The sequence below is a fragment of the Centruroides vittatus genome, unplaced genomic scaffold (assembly GCF_030686945.1).
Source record: "Centruroides vittatus isolate TY-2023 unplaced genomic scaffold, ASM3068694v2 contig_1168, whole genome shotgun sequence".
In the NCBI taxonomy this organism is placed as follows: domain Eukaryota; kingdom Metazoa; phylum Arthropoda; class Arachnida; order Scorpiones; family Buthidae; genus Centruroides; species Centruroides vittatus.
The window spans coordinates 1183133-1201941 of record NW_027120749.1 but is presented as its reverse complement, the minus strand read 5'-3'; the positions used below and the strand labels follow the sequence as shown (position 1 = coordinate 1201941).

Sequence of the window (18809 nt, the reverse complement as noted above, 5' to 3'; positions counted from 1 at the left end):
AAAGAAAATATATACGTATATAATGAAATTCATCTCAATAAATTCCTTCATAACAAATTCTTGTCATAAAACATGATCATTAATAAAATATTGAAAATAAGTAAGTAAATACATATGTGGCTAATTATTAACTTTTTATGATGATAGTTACTAGTCACTGAAAAATAAATAAACTAAAATATATAGTAAAAAGAATTTTAAAAAATTACATTTTAACTAAATTTTTGTGAAATCTCTTAATCTGAATGTTTTTTAAAAAATTCTGAATTGTGTAAAATATGAGGTCTCTCAATTATAATTGATTTTCTGCATTATTTATTATTACATTAAATAGATATATACGTTAGGGTCGAAGACAAAAAATGCACGATGAAACCAGAATGCATTGTGACTTTAGAGAAAAAGCAACAACAAAAACTTTTGCACTCTGGTTACTTATAAGGACTACAATGCATTCCACTATTTTAAAAATGCCATGATAAAAAAATATGTATCATGACTATTAAAAAAGAATAACTACAATGCATCATGGTCATTTCTTGCTTATTCTGCAGTAGAAAAAAAAATAGAGTTCAAGATCTAAATGACTTAAATATGTATGATAATTAAAAACAATGGCAAAGCTAATTTGTTTTTATACAAAGAATGACATTTAGAATTACAGTTGATATCTTTTAAACAATATTCTTATAACTGCAGCTTACAAAACCTTGCTTTCTTCTGGATGTTATATTTCAGACTGACCAAAAACATAATAAACTTGAAAGCACATCATGTACATTGATGTTGTTATCAGCAGTTGTAAACTCACAGCAAGCATAGAATGTTTAAAAAAGCTTCTTTGGTTCACAACTGATAAAGCCTAGATGACTTGACATCAATGACAACTGTCAGCATATTTCTTGTTCAAGCCAAATTCAACTCAAATGCTCAAAAACCAATCATGGGCTGTTTGCTGATGACATCTGAACTGTGTTTTGCCCTTCTTCCTCAATGTGATTAAGATGGTAGATTGTTGTATGAGTGTGTAATGAAAATGCCTCCTTATTGTTTCTACATCATATTGCAATATGTTGATAATTCTGAAACATGTTCTAGCTATTTTTTAAAAAATCAAGGTATGAATTTCACATCATAATATATTTTAAACTTTCAGAATGCATCGTGGCTCTTTATAAGCAGCCAAGATACAAAATTTCTTATAACTATTTCTGTAAAACCAAAATGACTTTGCTCATTTTTTCTGTTCATTGAATGTCTTCAATCTTTGAGCTTAACATATATATAAATAAATTATTTTGATAGATTTTTTATGACAATATACCATTTAAGCAAACATCATCACTAAAATCCTATACATTATAAAATTACAAACTAACCAATGCCATATGTCATCAGGCTAGATAACGACTATAATACTAATTATGGTTTCTCATTTCCCAGTCTTTTGCTTGTCCCGGAATTGCAGGACAAAAGTGAACTGTTTCCTGGGATCCAGGGATAGAGTTAATTATTTTTAAGATATACAAAATATCATGAAATCAAATGATATAATTATTTTTCAGTTTTTAAAGTAATTTAATACATTCTGCAACCTCAAAAATCATATTAATAATGCTGTGTAAGATATATATTAAAAATTATCTTTGAATTACGTAGAAATTTTCACAAATAGATAAAATGTATTAAAGTTTGGTGGAAACTGCATACGATGACGACAACAACAAAATAAAAAATGCTTTGAGTTGAGTTGAAAATTTAAAAAAAATGAACTTAGATCAAACTTCTAACTTAAAAAGTAATTTTTGTTTTTAAATAAAACATAATACAAAATATTATTATAATTTTTATAATAAGATTTTAAAAAGCAAAGATGGTCAATACTCCAATCACTCGATCTGGTTCTTATTTAACTAATGAAAACTCCTGCTACTGAGAATGCCCTTTCCAATTCAATGTCTTTAATGCATTTAAGAGAAGACGGATATTATGTGTTTTTTCACCTATAGCCTGGAAGATTTCTAGTTCGTTTTTGAAATTGTAGTACTTCTTTTGCTCTCTAGTATTCTTGATTTGTCTACCTAGGCTGCTTTAATAGAAACATCAAGCTTATAGCCAAATAATTCGGCAGTTCGTTTGTCTTTAATAATCAGTTTATGAAGAAAAACTTCATACTTGCAGACTTTGTACTCGTTTGTATCCTTGCCCAATTTGCACAACTTGGCATTATTGAAGCTACTGGGCAGGGTTAAAAATTAAGACAGGATAAGCACAATTATTCCAGATATTACAGGTTCTGACAAGTAAAGAATTTTCAGTCCTGCCACAAATAAGCTACGTATTGATTATTGAACATTTGTGACATGCCATAATGAGCAAAGATTTAAAAAACTAATAAGTAGGTTTAAAAAATAAGAAAAAAAGTGAATTTTTAAGAAATTTGTGGGATTTCCCAGGATGAGAATTTCCCGGGTTAAAAAAACAACTGGGATCCCGTTTGAGAAACCCTAATACTAATAAATTATGAAATAATTTGGTACTAGAGGGAGATGTTAGGCACCATCTCTTAATAAATTTAATAATTACAATTTTTAATTAAATAATTTAGAACTAATTTAATTAAAAATTGTACTTATTAAATTTATTAAGAGATGGTGCTTAACACCTCCCTCTAGTACCAAATTGTTTCATAATTTATTAGTATTATAGCCATTATCTAGCCCAATGATCTACAGTATTCGTTGGCTTGTAATTTTATATCATTTAAGTTAAGCTGAACATGATTTTGTCACAGACCATTAATAGTTATAATTTTCTAATTTATATTTTTAATATGCTTAAATATTTGAATTATTTTAAATCAAACCCATCTGTTATAGAAAAGAACACCAAGTATAATTAATATCTTATCAGAAAAGTATACTTCTTTGTAATACTTTATCAATTTCATATGAATATGTTTAAACATACATTTTTATTATGTTATATTTTAATTGATACTTTATTACAAGACACTTATTTTTAAAATATAATCCATGCAGAATTTCATTACAACATAAAAATAATGTTAAAATTTCAATTCCTATGATTTAAATGCTGTGTAGAATAATATGCTATATTTATTAATTAATAAAACAAACAGGACAGCAACAATACATAAAAATATTCAATAAATAGAATAAATAATAAATATCTTCATAATTCATCCTTTCTGAACATCTCAGGAACACAACAGTCTCTACAATGAAACTGATCTTTTATTGGAGGCCACTTATTCTATTTTATTCAATATTTTTATGAATGTTTAAATTATGATTTTTACATTTAACTCTCTCTCTCTCTTTTCAAAATATCACAATAAAACAAATTATATAAATATATAGAAGAGTAATAGTTAATATAAATTACTTTAGAAATATGAAAACATTTTTAATTCTTACATGAGTAACATCTTCCACTTCAGCAATTCTTAACTGTTTTTCAATTCCAAAACTATGGAGGAAATTTCCTCCAAATACAAGAGTATCTTCTGGAGTAAATACAGCATGAATCCATCCTGTAAAATATTTCTATACTTTAACAACACATTGCTAATTATTATTTGTCATGATTATGTTTAGCTTATTTAAATTATGTGTTTATATGTAAATTTGTGTTTTTATACTTGTGTTTAATAATATATTTTATATGAACCAATATACAGAACAACCTTTCCAGATAAAATCATTCTCTATAAAATAGACTAAAATGCTTTTATAGAATGCAATTTATATTTTTGAAACTTAACACAACTTTTCTATAGTAACAAAATAAACTTTAATAAAAAAAATTATATTTATTCCTTTATAAAATTTTTTCTTAACATTATTTAAAGCAACTTTTAGTAATTTCATAGAAAAGTTATCACTTTAAAATATAGTTATCATTCATAATTTCTTCTATTAAAAACAGTTAATTTAGTAGTAAAAATTGCCATAATTTTAAAAAAATGAAAATTTTATATTTTATTAACTTTAGATGATAAGAAAAAATATTGTCAGAACGAACCAAAATGAATATCGAAAGCATTTAATTGGGGTGCATTAGTAAGCAATATGTTCAGTCAGCACCAACTGAATGGTACATCATTGTCTTATGTCTTGAAGCAATAATAATAATCATTAAACAAAAAGCAATTGATATCTAAACAAAAATATTTGAAATGTAAAAAACTTGTAACAAGTTAAAACTTATGACAATTTAGACCAGTGGTATGCAAACTGTGGGTCATGAGAAAATTTTTCAGGGTTGCCAAATTCAAAAAAATTTATTTGACAATAAAAAATATAAGGCTTTTCTTCAACAAGTATCAGGTACCAGTAAAACAGAGAAATAAAATTATATTATTTATAAAAATAGAATAGCATATCTCACATTGAATTCTTATGATGTAAAGTTTTTTTAAAAAGTATTTTTCATTAAATAAATATTTATGCTTATATAAAACCATTATGCACAAATAAAACCATTGTTTCATATAATTATGTTTTATTCAGATCTCTAATAAGGCAGAAACATAAGTGGAAATCCCAGAAAGAATTTCACTTAACTACAATTAAAGAAACGTCTACCATCTATCCAGGAGTTGTGACAAAATTTTACACAAAATAGGGGTCAGAAATGAAAATAGTTTGCACACCACTAATTTAAATGACAGTCAAGATTTTTCTTAGAAGTTTTTCTTTAGTAAAGATAAGTTTGGTGCTTTTAAGCAGTACTCAAAAGATTTTTATCTGTATTATTCTTTTTCACATTTCACCTCAAACCACCAAGCTTATCTTACCAAAGAAAAATTCCTAAGAAAAATTTTGACTGTCATCTAAATTGTCATAAGTTTTTACTTGGCACAATTTTTTTTTACATCTCATGTTTTTGTTCAGATTTTTAATTACCCAAATTATAACCAAATAATGAATCTGGCATTATCATTTTATTATTTTTACGTCTTAATTTCAACCATATTTACATTAAAAGAAAAATAGTGTGTGTTTAATCCAATAAACAATTAATATTTTCTTATTCATTATGTTATTTCTGATGTAACTTAAAGAATCATATGGATTGATTTAAAAATACGGGTCCATACAACACTTAAGAAATATATTGTTTTTCTAATTTACCAATCAATGATTATGATGATAATGATAATATATTATAAATACTATAATAAATAAACAAACAAATCAAAGATAATTTTTACATATATAACAACAACTCATAACCTGATTTAATTAATGAATGCCAAATGTTTTGCCAAAATATCAGACAATTTTTGGACTATGTTAATGATTAGTTACTAATTAACTTGACTAGAGGTAGGAAGATATACCACCACCATCTCATTTTAATTTTAATAATTATATTAAATTAATTTTTCATTTAGAAATTTCTGGAAAAAAAATAATCAGGTCAGAGCAGGTCTCAAACCTGCATGCAACTTCTGCATACTGTACAATTGGCAACACATCTGCTGCACAGTAGAAGTTGCATGTTCAAGTTCCATTCTGGCCTGATCATTTTCTTCCAGATATTTCAAAATGAAAAATTAATTTATTATAATTACTAAAATTAACTCAAGATGGTGGAATATCTGCCCTACTTCTAAACAAGTTAATTAGTAACTAATCATTAACATAGTCCAAAAATAGTCCAACAACAATCATTTCAAATTAAACAATATTTACAATTTATTATTTCAATTTACAAAAAATGGTACAAGCCTACAATGTATAACATAATTAATATAGTAAGATATACTAGGTGTTAACACACAGATGTAAAAAGAAATGTGTAAGTGAACAATTTTTAATTAATTTATTCACTCAAGCATTTATTTTTACATATGTGTGTTTATTAACCCCAGTTCATCTTATCAGATTTCTCATTATTTCAATTGTAAATAAAAGTCAAAAATCCTATTTCTGTTTAAATTTTTATAAAATTTTGAATTAACTAAAAAACAACAATCAGAGGATTTTAGGAAATATTTTTAAAATATTATCATTGATTATTATTATATATAACTGAAATAAAAACTAACCTGTTGGTATAAAGAAAGTATAACCAGCAAAAAGATGAACTCTTGCACATTTTTCAACTGTATCACCAAAAAACACATCACCCTGTTTACCAGATAATACCCACTGTTCATAAAGCTGCAAATTATGTTCAGTTGGTGGAATCAACCAAAACACCTAGAATGTAAGTTAATTTAATTAGTAATAAAAACTTTTCAAATTTATCAATAGCTTAAAACTAAACTTTACAAATATAATTTAAATTTTTGATTCATTTTCATTTATCTTAAGTACAATTTGATAAATTCTTTTTTATTTTGACAAGTGATTTAAAAAAGTGATTTATTAATAAAATATGAGTAAAATAATTACAAGTAGTTTCATTTAAAAAAAACAAATGCTTTATATGACTACATTATTCAAGTATTTTCTCATAAATCACACTTATATTAAATATCAAAGAAAAACAAATATTTAATATTCAAATATATAATGTAATGTAGGTTTATCTCCATAAATTATGGCAAATAGTAATCAATATAAAAGTAATTTTAAATTATATACTTTAAATTTTCATTTTAATTCTTGCATACTATCAACAACTTACTTCTTTTAACAAATTTGAACTTTGACTATTGATATATTTTATGATTCCTCTTAAAAAATATTCTTATGAACATAAAATTCTAATTATCATGATTACTTTTTAATATCCAGAATACTGTACATTTGTATTTTGAATCACAATTTTGTAGAATTATCCATGATAGTAGTAATTGAATATGATGTCCCCTTAGTGTATCAAACTATTTCTGTAAAATTAACACTTTAAAAAATTTTTCATTACATATATGAAATTTTTATGTAAAATAACAATATTTAACAAATTTTAATAATACTGTGAGAATCTGGGGCCAATACTTTTTGCTTAAACTGATAAAATTTAAAAATTTTAACAAACAAAAGCTTTTTTGTTTGTAGTTATGAGTCACAGAGAAACTTCTTTCAATTTAGAAGGAAGTTTTTGAGGAAAGATGTTGACTTTTATATTAACTCAACAAAAAAATTCCTTGCTGCTTCTCTCTTCAGGTGACACGAATTACCCCTAATTATTGGACAAACAAAATTTTATAAATAGGGCCAAACACAAATGCCCAATGCAGAAACTGGAAACCGAACTCGCAAGAAAATTTTTCCTTGTGAGGATGTATGTAAATATGTGAAAATAAATGTGAAGAAATAAGTTTTATTTAACAACATAAGAGTAAATCTACAATGTCTTGTTTTCATTAAACAGGAAATGATGTCAAAATTTTTAATTTTTTTGTTTTATAACCTTTAAACGTAAGGAATGATGATAGTAATAATAATGCTAATAATGCAGTAAAATAATAAAGTTACACATAAAAAAACTAATTTTGTGCATATATACTAATTATATACACTTATGCTACCTGTAATATCTCTCTAAATCCTTCAAAATCTCTCTAAAATGGAATGTGGTCTACCAATTTAAAAAGTTCTCCAGCTCTGATCTGAACTATATTAAATAGGTGTTTTCTAAGAAAATGAAACTGAGCTATGTAGGATAGGTTTTTCTGTTTTGGCTTGACACAAAAATGCAAATATAGTGATATGCTTCTAACATTTTGTATAAAGCAGTTTAAACATCCACTTGTGTTGCCAGAGGTCTACCAACTCCAGCAACCTGCATGATATGCATGCAACCAATTTTTTAAAATATGCACATTACATCATTGTGCATGTTATTTGTAAAAATTGTAAAATGTGCTCATTGTAAAAACCAAAATAAAAAATTGTCATAGAGATCAATGTAAATTAACAGCAATGGTAAGCTTGGCTGACTTGAAGCATGCAACCCATTTACAACTAACGATTGGCTCATAGACTTTACACAGCAAATTTTGATCTCAAATATCTCAGCCCATGATCAAACTTCAAAATTCTGGCTTTGGCATGACATCACCCTTGCTGAGTTGAATATATATGCAAAAAATCATGTTTAATGGTCATGTGGTTGTTTTAAACTTCAATCACAGGCAAAACACTGTGGCTTATGAAAAGCTCTACTCAATAAGAAAAGTCATTTGTTATTAAGACATTAAAACATTAATGAAAAGTTAATAAAGCATTTTCTACATCAACTAAAATTTTCTCTAATTAAATTTATGAATTTTATTATTTTTTATAAAGGAAATGCATTGTAATGTTACATTTTAAGTTTAATTGATTACATATATTTATTGGGGTTTTCATTCTAAATTTTGATGCTTATGCATAAAGAATGATCTTCAGAAATTATTTGTTGCCATCCTAAAGATATTGACAAAAGCATTTAATTTTAACAAAAAAGTTTGTAATGAAAAATACATTTAATTCTCATAATGAATCATTATGCTTAACTATTTATTTGGTATATAACATTTAAAAAAAGCATTTATAATCAAATTAACTTAAATAAAATTTTTATTTTGTCTAATTTTTTTTTCTCTCTTTATTTTCATTTTTATTAACTAAATTTTCTTATTTTGTTCTAATTTCAGTAATGTTCTATATGAGGATAAATTTACTTAAAATCAGTTAAAATAAAAGGGTACATTTACTTATTATTAGAATATATTCTTAAAAATATTAAATTATTTCAAAATATGAAGATTTATATAAAAACAGTAACAAACCTTTTGACCTTTAAGAATATGATACCAAACTGATGTTCCACCAAAATCTATATGAAAATCAGTATAACATCCTTTCACACTCATTAGGCAATATCTATATAATAATAATATAAAGTTCTTATATACATCTTCGATTGTACATAAATTATAATAATAATGATTATAAATAAACAATAACAAATAGTAATATAAAATTGAAATAAATTCTAAATATATTAAGTTATTTTTTAAGTTTCCATCCTTCAATGACAGCATCTTTTATTAGAATAGAACACTGAAAGCTATTTTACTATAACATTTTAATATATAATACAATGCATTCACTAGAATTTTTAATGGAAAGAATTGTCAGCAAAAAACATTACTTATTGACATATTCTTATCATCATACAACTAAGCAACCTATAGCCTCTAGTGAACTGTAATCAATAATCTATTGGGCAAACTCTGGTTAATGAATGTATTTAATCCAGCCTATGGTTTTGTCAAAATGCATGTAACAAATGAATAACTTATATTATTAACTGATACAATTCTTTATTTTTATAAAAATAAAGAATTGTAAGAAATATTCATTAAAATATTCATAAATATTCATAAAATAAAAAATTGTATTAGGTTGTTGCAAATGAAATGGCCAATTTTTACTTTTGACTTTGAACATTTATTAATTTAATTTAAAACTTAACATATTCAATCAAAATTGTTTCCACCAATGTTAATACACTTTCCCTAATGCAATAGAAATGCATTAATGTCAATTTGATAGAAATCACAAGAATGAGAAGCCAAAAACTAATTAAAAGTACTTGTTATTGCATCCTTTTTCCTTGCCAAAAACTGTCCAAATGTATAAAAAAGCAATAGTCTGTTGACAAAAAGTCTGGAGAATAAATCAGATGGAAAAGAATTTTATTTGAATATTTTCATTTTTGTGAAAAGTAATTAAAGAATTGAAGACCTCCAAATGATGCTTCCTATCTCCCTCAGAGTTCATGTGATACCCATTTGTTGAGCTTCTTGACTTTCCTTAACATATTTAAATGTTGAGAAATGGTTGAATAATGTCCAGTATGTTCAACCTTTTTTGCAATTTTCCAGACAGTCAAGTGATGTTCTGATGTTCAATAATGTACTTCAATTCTGATTTTTGTATTCCCAGAATAAAATTTTTTGAACCAATGCCTGGTGACTTGCTCACTCACAGAACTTTCACCAAAAGATTTATTGATATTTCAGATGCTTTGGTTTCATTATGTCCCTGCTTTATACTAAAAAAAAAAATTCTATTTCCTTTTTCCATGCAGTCAGAAAAAATACTCTTAAACATGTAGAACTCACAATATAAATGAGTTTACATTTTCAAATCCACATATTATATATGTGCTTCTCCAATTGCAAACATATAGCATTGTACACATGAAAAAAAGTTGAACTACAAGGCTGGAAAGTTTAAATTTTAAAAAAACACTGATTTCATTTGCAATGAACCAATATATAACAATCTTTCATTTCACAAACACACACAAAAAAATTTTAGTTGTCTTCATCACTTGAAACCTTTTGGACATTGCTATAACTTTCAACTTCTTTGAATTCTGTTGAATTGGTTTTCAAAAAGTCGGTTATGAGAGTCTGCTGAATGCTTTGTTACAATTGCTTTTAAAGGTTGTTGCATAAGACTAACAAATTTCCAATTGTATTTCAATAAGATAAACAAATATTTTCATATGAACTCTTATATTGAAACCACATTGTTTAAGTACTGTGTTATAACAAGGATTACCTGTATACCTATTTTCAATCATGGATGCCTGGAACACATCCCTATTTATTCCTAATAAAATAAATTTATTTTCTGCCAATTCTGTTTATGCTGTCTCCAGCAGGAAGGCATTACTGGCAATAAAGTGTATATCATCAAGATATCTTGGTATTGAAAACACACATTAATTATAATTTTTCTTTAAAAAAATATGTAAAAAAGACTAAAATGTATTGATTTTTGCTATGTCATTTAAAAAAAAAAAAAAAAAATATATATATATATATATATATATTATAAGTATCCCTTGTACAACACAATACTTCTACAATACAATTTCACTCTAACACAATTTTGGAAATCCTCAATACAAAATTTCACAATTTTTAAGTGTAAACTTCATTACTCGATATTTTTTTATTCGAGTAAGCAGACATATCGTCAAATTTGCCAACAGATTTTAGAATATTGAAATTTATAATTTATTTTGTGCCTTTCATCAGGTTTACTTTAATGAAAACTGATAGTGCAATTTTCTTCTTCCTTGCCCTAGCTTTCCTATCAGATGTTGTTGCCATTGCTTCCAAACTTTAGCTCTTAAGATTGTCACCATGTTTTGTTTTTATAGATTAATCTTTGTATTTTGTAAAGTTTATTTAAGCATGTTTAGGTATGTATTAAACTTTTTTAACTGTAGGTAAGTTGTCATAAAAATGACAAATGAAATACAGTGGTATCTTGGTACTCAAACTGTTCTGAACTGAAACAATTCTGTATTTGAGCACAAATTCTGGAAAAAATATTCAATACTCAATTGAACAAATGTGACACGCTACAACAAATTATCGATTAAAAACATGTTTTTATTTCGTCATTCATAGAAAATTATGATAAAAATAAAAAAATGAAAATTGTGTTGATATTTCTGATCACAATCAACAAGAAAGCTCAGGAGATGACAATAAGTTGGAAAAAAATGCCCTCATTTGACTAAAATTAATACTAACACATAATACAGTACTTTTAATTGAATATCAATTAATTATTGATTGGAAATAAATCATTGTTGTTTTAATAAACATATTTCTCTTCATAATAAAAAAGAATAGTATACTTTTGCTAACTTCTGGAACATAATCCTGTTTTGCATTAGTCCTTTATTTCGTATAGCACAGATTTGCATAATATGGCACTTTTTCAGAACAACTACCACATTAAATAAGGGATACTTGTATATAATTTTTCTGTAGTCAAGAAATTTTAAGTTACTGGAAAAATTTGTATGAGTTGGTGGAATCTGAGTTAGGTAGTTCAAAAAATTTATAATGAAGAAATTTGTTAATAATTACAAATATGTCGTACTAACCTTGAAAAGCCTTGCAGATGCTACTAAGAATGTAACACCCATTTGACCCATTTCTAGGGTCTTCTTCAGGTGTTTTATAAAATTTTCTGGTGTGATACAAATTCAGTTCAGATTTTTAGATGTTCGGTCTCCAATGTTTCTATCTTCAAAATTTATTTTTTTAAATTTGAAAATTTAAAACTCCAAAAGACGTGCACCTGCACCTGATGTTATAGCATCTTGTCATGAATAGCCTGCCATGCTCTTGATAGTTGTTTTTCTTCTTTAAAATTGATCGACAGGCCTTTGCAGTCCACTTTAAAAATTTCTAATGCCTCCAGACTTTGCAGTTGATTTATATTTCGGGTTTGTCAGATCACTGCTGTTTGTTGTAGATTAGGTGTAATGCTGTTTTCACTGGCATAGATCGCAAAGACGGTATTGCTTTTCTTTTTCTCAATGTCCGTTTTGTGCTTGCAGAAGCATTGTTTGAGTGATCTGACACATACAAGGTCTCTATCGAATCTTCTATCTCTTAGTGGATTTTTAAATACTCCTGGCAGTCTTTCAATTTTCACCCAATCCTTCTCATTTCTTAACATGCTGAATGTATCTGGCTCACGTCTGTAGGCTATTTTTGCATTAGTGTAAACCCCAATTTCTCGATGCAGGGACTGCATAGGGGTGCTCATATGTTATAGCTATACGGTAGGGAGATGCATCTTGTTGTGGATCCTTTTCTGGAATCCTATTTAATTGGTCTTTAGAGCATATGCAAGGCTATACAAGGTTAGTACGATGTATTTGTATTTATTATCGCTTTGTTCATTAAATGGATGTTTTTTAATATTAAAAAATATAAATATTTATGATAGTCTTTTTTTAAACTCTTTCCATCTTGCAGGTACTAAGAGGATCTTCTTTTTCATGTCCATTATTGTTTAGGCAGGTCAAGAAAAAGTGTGCCTTATGGTAAAAAATAAGGTTTAACACATACAACCCAAGACTTTAACCTGAGTCTCTAAGGATGGTAAGCTGATATCTTTATTGTCTCAGTCATTCAATCAACAATTGAGAAGCTTGTTTCAAAATGGATCAAGTGCCATATTTGTGATATTTGAACTAATGCTATAATATAACTCATTGCAAAACTCTACTATTTATGTAATAAGTTTGTGAGTCAAATAGCCTATATACATTTGGAAAAATAGCCTTTAATTTATGTTTTGTTTACAAATGAACATATTAGCTATGAAGAATAATGCCTTTTTGTAAAGTTCATATTTTCTGCACTTATGTCCATATGGAAATATGGTCCTCAATTATAGATGTCATCAATAATGAATTATATTATATAAAGTTATGCATAAAATTGAAATTCACATTTTTTTACATTTTGCTTATGATAACACTATACTTACTTTTGCACTTTTGGATATTTCATGTCTTCAATAACATTTGTACCTTCTGTTTGACTTTCTTTTAAGTGGCGTGGCCACACCCAATCTACCCAGTCAATTAATCTCACCTAAAATGAAATTAAAATCATACTTGTAAAAACTTAAGACATGATTATTATATAATTTTCTATCTTAAATTTTAACCTAATTAAACTGTGTATTAATTGTATGTCAAATTATATTTTAAAAATTATTATACAGACATAAACCAACATCTACAAACCTGACATACAGTACATATGTAACAAGCCAACAGTTATATCCAAAATTATGTAAACCCAAATTTTTTCTTATTAACTTTTGTTAATTAGCTACTAACATGACTGTCAATACTTACAATCTTTCAAAATAAATTATAGAAATTAGTAGTTATTATATCTAACATAACTGATCTAAGTATATGTTCAAATTGAAAATGTTTAACGCGTTCAGCCCTTAGCCCGAGATATCTCGGGCAAGTAGTAATGAGCGATACAAATAATTCTGGGTCAGCTAAAATCCTGTTTTTAAATTTTCCAACTAGAGACAGTTGGTTAACATTAAAAACCAACATGATATTAAAAAACACATATACAATATACATAAGACATTGACCTTTTCTTTGAAGACCCATTATTTGAAAAAGAATTAATGGAACTTTATAATTCATGTCAATAGGTAAATTGTGAAGAATTTCCAAATTTCCACCAGGGGTTTGCAGATGTGTATAAATACAACAATATTGACATGAATGATGTTTTGAAAAATTTTTAATACTGTGTCGTTGAAATCGGATCCTCAAAGGAAAGGTCGACATCAAATGTATATTGCATATGTTTTTTTAATAGCATGTCACTGGTTTTTTAATGTTAACCATCTGTCTCTAGTTGGAAAATTTAAAAAAAGGATTTGAACTGACCCAGAATTATTTGTATGGTCATTATTTGAAAGTGAATTAATCGTTGAGACTTTATAATGTCAAAGTTAATTCCATCTTACATCAAATGTTATATCCTGAAGTACATTAATGTAACTTTCTTCTTTACATATTATGATGTTTAATCTCAACAAAAATTACAGTGAAAATTTTACTAAATTAACAAGAAATTATACTTACTACAGTTGGTGATTCAACATAATTTTCTAATCTTGTATGACTAAATTCCAAACTAATCACATTTAACAATTTTTCTCTGTTTGGATTTTCATAATATCGACACCAGTCCTTCATTGTCATTTCTATGTCTTTTTGAGTGGTAACATCCATAACATCAAGAATGCGGCGACTGCCTAAAAGAAAAGAAAAATATTAAATTGTAAAAATATTCTGTAACAAATGTTTACAAAATCTTAAACAAAAATTAAAATCAATAAATATATCAATCTTAAAATTTTTTAAATTAACTCTTTCCTGAAGGCAGAAAATTTGTGTAGTTTAGTGAGTTGTTTAAAAATTTTTCTAATTACAGGTATACCTCATACAATATGGCACTTGTGGAACACAGTTTTACTCTAACACAGTTTGAGAATTTGGGAAATTTTCCATTCAAAATTTCACAATTCCATTATTTAATATTTTTTTTAATTCAAGTACACGTGTCATCTCAAATTTTCCCATGGATTTTAGAATATTGAAGTTTTCAATTTGTTTTGTGCCTTTTATAAGGTTTACTTTATGAAAACTAATAGTACAATTTGTTTCTTTGTCCTAGCTTTCCTATCAACCAAGTACTGTTGACGTTGCTTTCAGACATTAGCATTTAAGACTGCCACAGTGTTTTGTTTTTACAGATTCATAAACTTTACTAAATAAAAAGATTAAATACTTTTTGGTAAATGTTATTAAACCTTTTAATGTGGGTAAGTAATCATTTGTAAAAATGATGAATAAAATACAGTGGTATCTCAGTACTTGAATTGTTCCCAACTCGAACAATTCAGTATTTGAACACAAATTCTGGACAAAAATCACTTGGTACTTGACTGAACAAACAAGAGCCCTTAGGACAAATTTTCAATTAATAACATCTTTTTATTTTGTCATACACAAAAATTTTTTATGATAAAAATCAAAAAAATGAAGATGTTGCTGATATTTCTGGTCAAGATCAAGAAAAAAGCTCAGATGATAATACTTTGTAAAAAGAAAATGCCCTTGTTTAACTAAAAATAATATTAATGCCTAATATAGTACTTTTAATTATGTTTGTTAATTAATTATTGATTGCTTTAATAAACATTTTCTCTTAGTAAACAATAATATACTTTTGCTAACTTTCTGGAACCTAATGCTATGTTTTGTACTATTCCTTTGTTTTATGTAGCATGGATTTGCATATCACAGCACTTTTTCAAAAAATAACTACCATGTTAAACAAGGGATATCTGTATCTTAACAAAAAATTTTTGTAAAAGTTTTATTACTAGTTAATAAACACATTTTTCATAATTTTTTTACACAATAATTTTAACATGCATTTTTATATTTATGTATTTTTAATTTTTTAATAAATGTTTTTCTACTTTTTGTAACATTTAGCTCATTGCATTGGCTAAATTACAATCTAAAATATCAGAGAATTACATATTTCTGTACAATATACCAAATGCCATGTAAATGATGTAATTTATTAAGCAAATGGAATACGGCTACATATACAGAACACTACTTTCATTAATTAATAATTAACAGTAATAATATAAATAAACTGCAGGTAAACAGCAATTGCAATAAACAAATTTCTAGTAAGTAGCTTAAACTTATGAATTGCTAACATATTTAATAACAATTGCTAAAGAAAACTATGGTATTGAGTTGTTTTTCTTTAAATCAACGAACAAAACTGGACAAATTTAAACAAGATGTAATAAAACTCGATGTCAATATTTTAGGGATAGATTCTAGAGTTATAAATACACTTAAAATCCTTTTAAAGGTTTTTCAAATTCTGCTTCTGTTTTGAAATCTGGCCTGCCGAAAAATAAGTATTTTTCAAATTTCTCACCAAAATACTATTAGAGCTGCCAACTTTTTATTTTGTATTTTTTTTCTTTCAATGCTTCTCTAAATAAACTGTGGTAACTAAATATTGCTCAAATAGATCTTACTATAATTAAATGTAAACAAAACTTAATCCAGCCTAAGATTTTGCAGTATCCACCTGCTTTACAATAATAATAGTGTTTGAAAAGCAAGAATTTTTTAAATGTAAATTTACTTTGAATAATTTCATTCTTTTTTTACAAGATTAAACAGAATAATTTATAATTATTTACAACAGAATAATTGCTCAAACTATCCTCTGCAATGCAAGACATTTTGGGCAGTTCAATTTCCACATATTCAAAAAACAATCTTCAACATAAAACAAAGCTCCAATTTGTATGTGTTGGTAATACAGAAGTGGAAAACAAACAGCAGTATCCTTTTGACATAAAGTTTAAAGTTGATTTCTCTTATAATTTTTTGGCAGGCCTTGAAAAGAAAGTGGAATTTGTAAAATGTTCGTAGAGAATTTTAAGCTTATTTTGACCCTAGGACTTACTCTTAAAATATTAGCATGCAGTTTTGTAGTTTTGTTACTCCATGTATATTACATATTTATTTAAAAGTAGCTTTAAAATTTTATCAATAAAATTAAAAATTAATTAATAGATAATTAAAATACATATAAAGTAAAACTATTATTTGAACTTACCTACACACTGTCGAACATCATTAACAGTGAAATTACTGCTTGGCATCCTGTAAGATATAAAATTAATTTTAAAATAAAACTAAACTATTTAAGACTAATTAATTTAATACTTTAGTATATTTTAGTAAAAGTTTATACTTAACAACCTTAAGCATTCGGCAATACCAGGAAATATAAAGAAGATACTAAAGTGAGATAAACTTTTGTTATGGTTAGATGATAATGTGTAAAGTACAATACATTGAAACTATGTGAATGAGACACACAGTCCTAAATATTTTTTCTGATTTTGTAAGTTTCCATTTTGAAGAGTTTTCTTTTTAACACAGAAAATAACTGAGTTCCTAAGAATTCTTCTTGTTTAAGCAGGTTTCCATTTTATTAACATCCAGTTTTGGACAGATTTTATTGTATATATACGTACAGGCACTCATAGGAGTGCCTGTACTTATGAACAGGTTTTGTTGTAAGTCAAAATGTTCGTAGATTGAAAACGTAGGAAGTACATTTGAACACAAAATAACCATGTATTTTTAGTTTAAGATTCTTCAATGCACTTGATAGAATACATTATGCTCATTTATCTGCTCGCTACTGCTAAGTAGCAGGTGTTTCAAATGTGACTTTTTTCACCTAACACAGTTTTATAATGATAAATTTAGTTTCCATAGTAACAGAGCCATACTTCTTGCATTTATCTCCACTACTAAATTAACTATTAAATTTTGGATGCATTTTTGAAGCACTAATAGTAAAAGTTTATAAAAATTATAAACAATAGCGAAAAATACCATTATTCGACATTACCAACTTCAGTGCTACCTTGTGTGGCGATGGAATGTCAAAGTTTGCATAAAAATAAAAAATGACAATACACAATAGAAATAAATTCACATTAATTATTTATTATTGGGTAAAGACAGACTTCAATGCCACCCCACAACTGGAAAGAGAACCTCAGAACAGTGCAAAATTTAAATTTTAGACTGTATGGTCAAATTGTTTGCAAGTTGAACATTCACAAATAGGGGAGCACCTGTAAATCCTGCAATGACACTAAATTTTATTAAAGTGTTACAATACTACATATGAACTGTCCCACAGACAAAAGAATATAAACTTGTTAGAGTAGATAATTTGAGAACAAAAGCAAAATTTAAAATGGAATGAATTAATGTTCTATTATTAGCAAAATACGAAAATGTTTTTGCTCAATTTTTGTAATAATTTGTAATAATAAAATTCCATATTCAGATTGCTAACCACAATCTGTACATTATTTCAATGCTTTAACTAACTGCTCTACCATAAAAAAAATTGTTATAAATCTGCCAAATTTTCATCAAATATACTTAATTTATTATTTTTCAAACTAATTGTCCAAAGCAGTACTTTAAAAAAAGTTAGACCAGACATTTTGGAAAGTATAATAAATTACTAATTCCTAATTTAATCATTGGAATAGCTGACATATTGCAACCCAGTGACATAATGATCCATGAATAAAACTGACACTTCATTTTTGGTGATATGAAAGTATAGTTCATTGAATTTTGTTTATATTTCACAAAATAAATTGAATTATTGACAGTTTATTAATAAGCAAGTTAATAATGAGCAACCTTTTCTGGATGCAAACTGAAAGTGAACATCATAACCTTCATATGCATTTTTTCTTATGAAGTTGTAGGCTTTAATGCTGCCAAGTACTAACATACTCCAGAATGATTAGGTAGTAAAATAATATATGCTAATGATCTGCAAACTAGCAATGTATAACTTATTTTCATCTTTTTACTGGTCAGCT

General features: G+C 26.4%; 1 protein-coding gene across 3 annotated transcripts in view; it reads right to left on the bottom strand.

Moving 5' to 3' along the window:
* LOC136981629 (lysine-specific demethylase 2A-like) overlaps positions 1-18809 on the bottom strand; it is a 107123-nt gene that overhangs the window by 25784 nt on the left and 62530 nt on the right. For all 3 annotated transcript variants that reach the window (XM_067277971.1, XM_067277964.1, XM_067277978.1), the window contains exons 4-9: positions 17003-17049; positions 14422-14594; positions 13287-13393; positions 8756-8849; positions 6080-6233; positions 3441-3556 (exon numbers count right to left, since the gene is read on the bottom strand). In XM_067277971.1, the coding sequence (XP_067134072.1) occupies positions 3441-3556; positions 6080-6233; positions 8756-8849; positions 13287-13393; positions 14422-14594; positions 17003-17049 (691 nt within the window). The remainder of the gene's footprint in view (positions 1-3440; positions 3557-6079; positions 6234-8755; positions 8850-13286; positions 13394-14421; positions 14595-17002; positions 17050-18809) is intronic.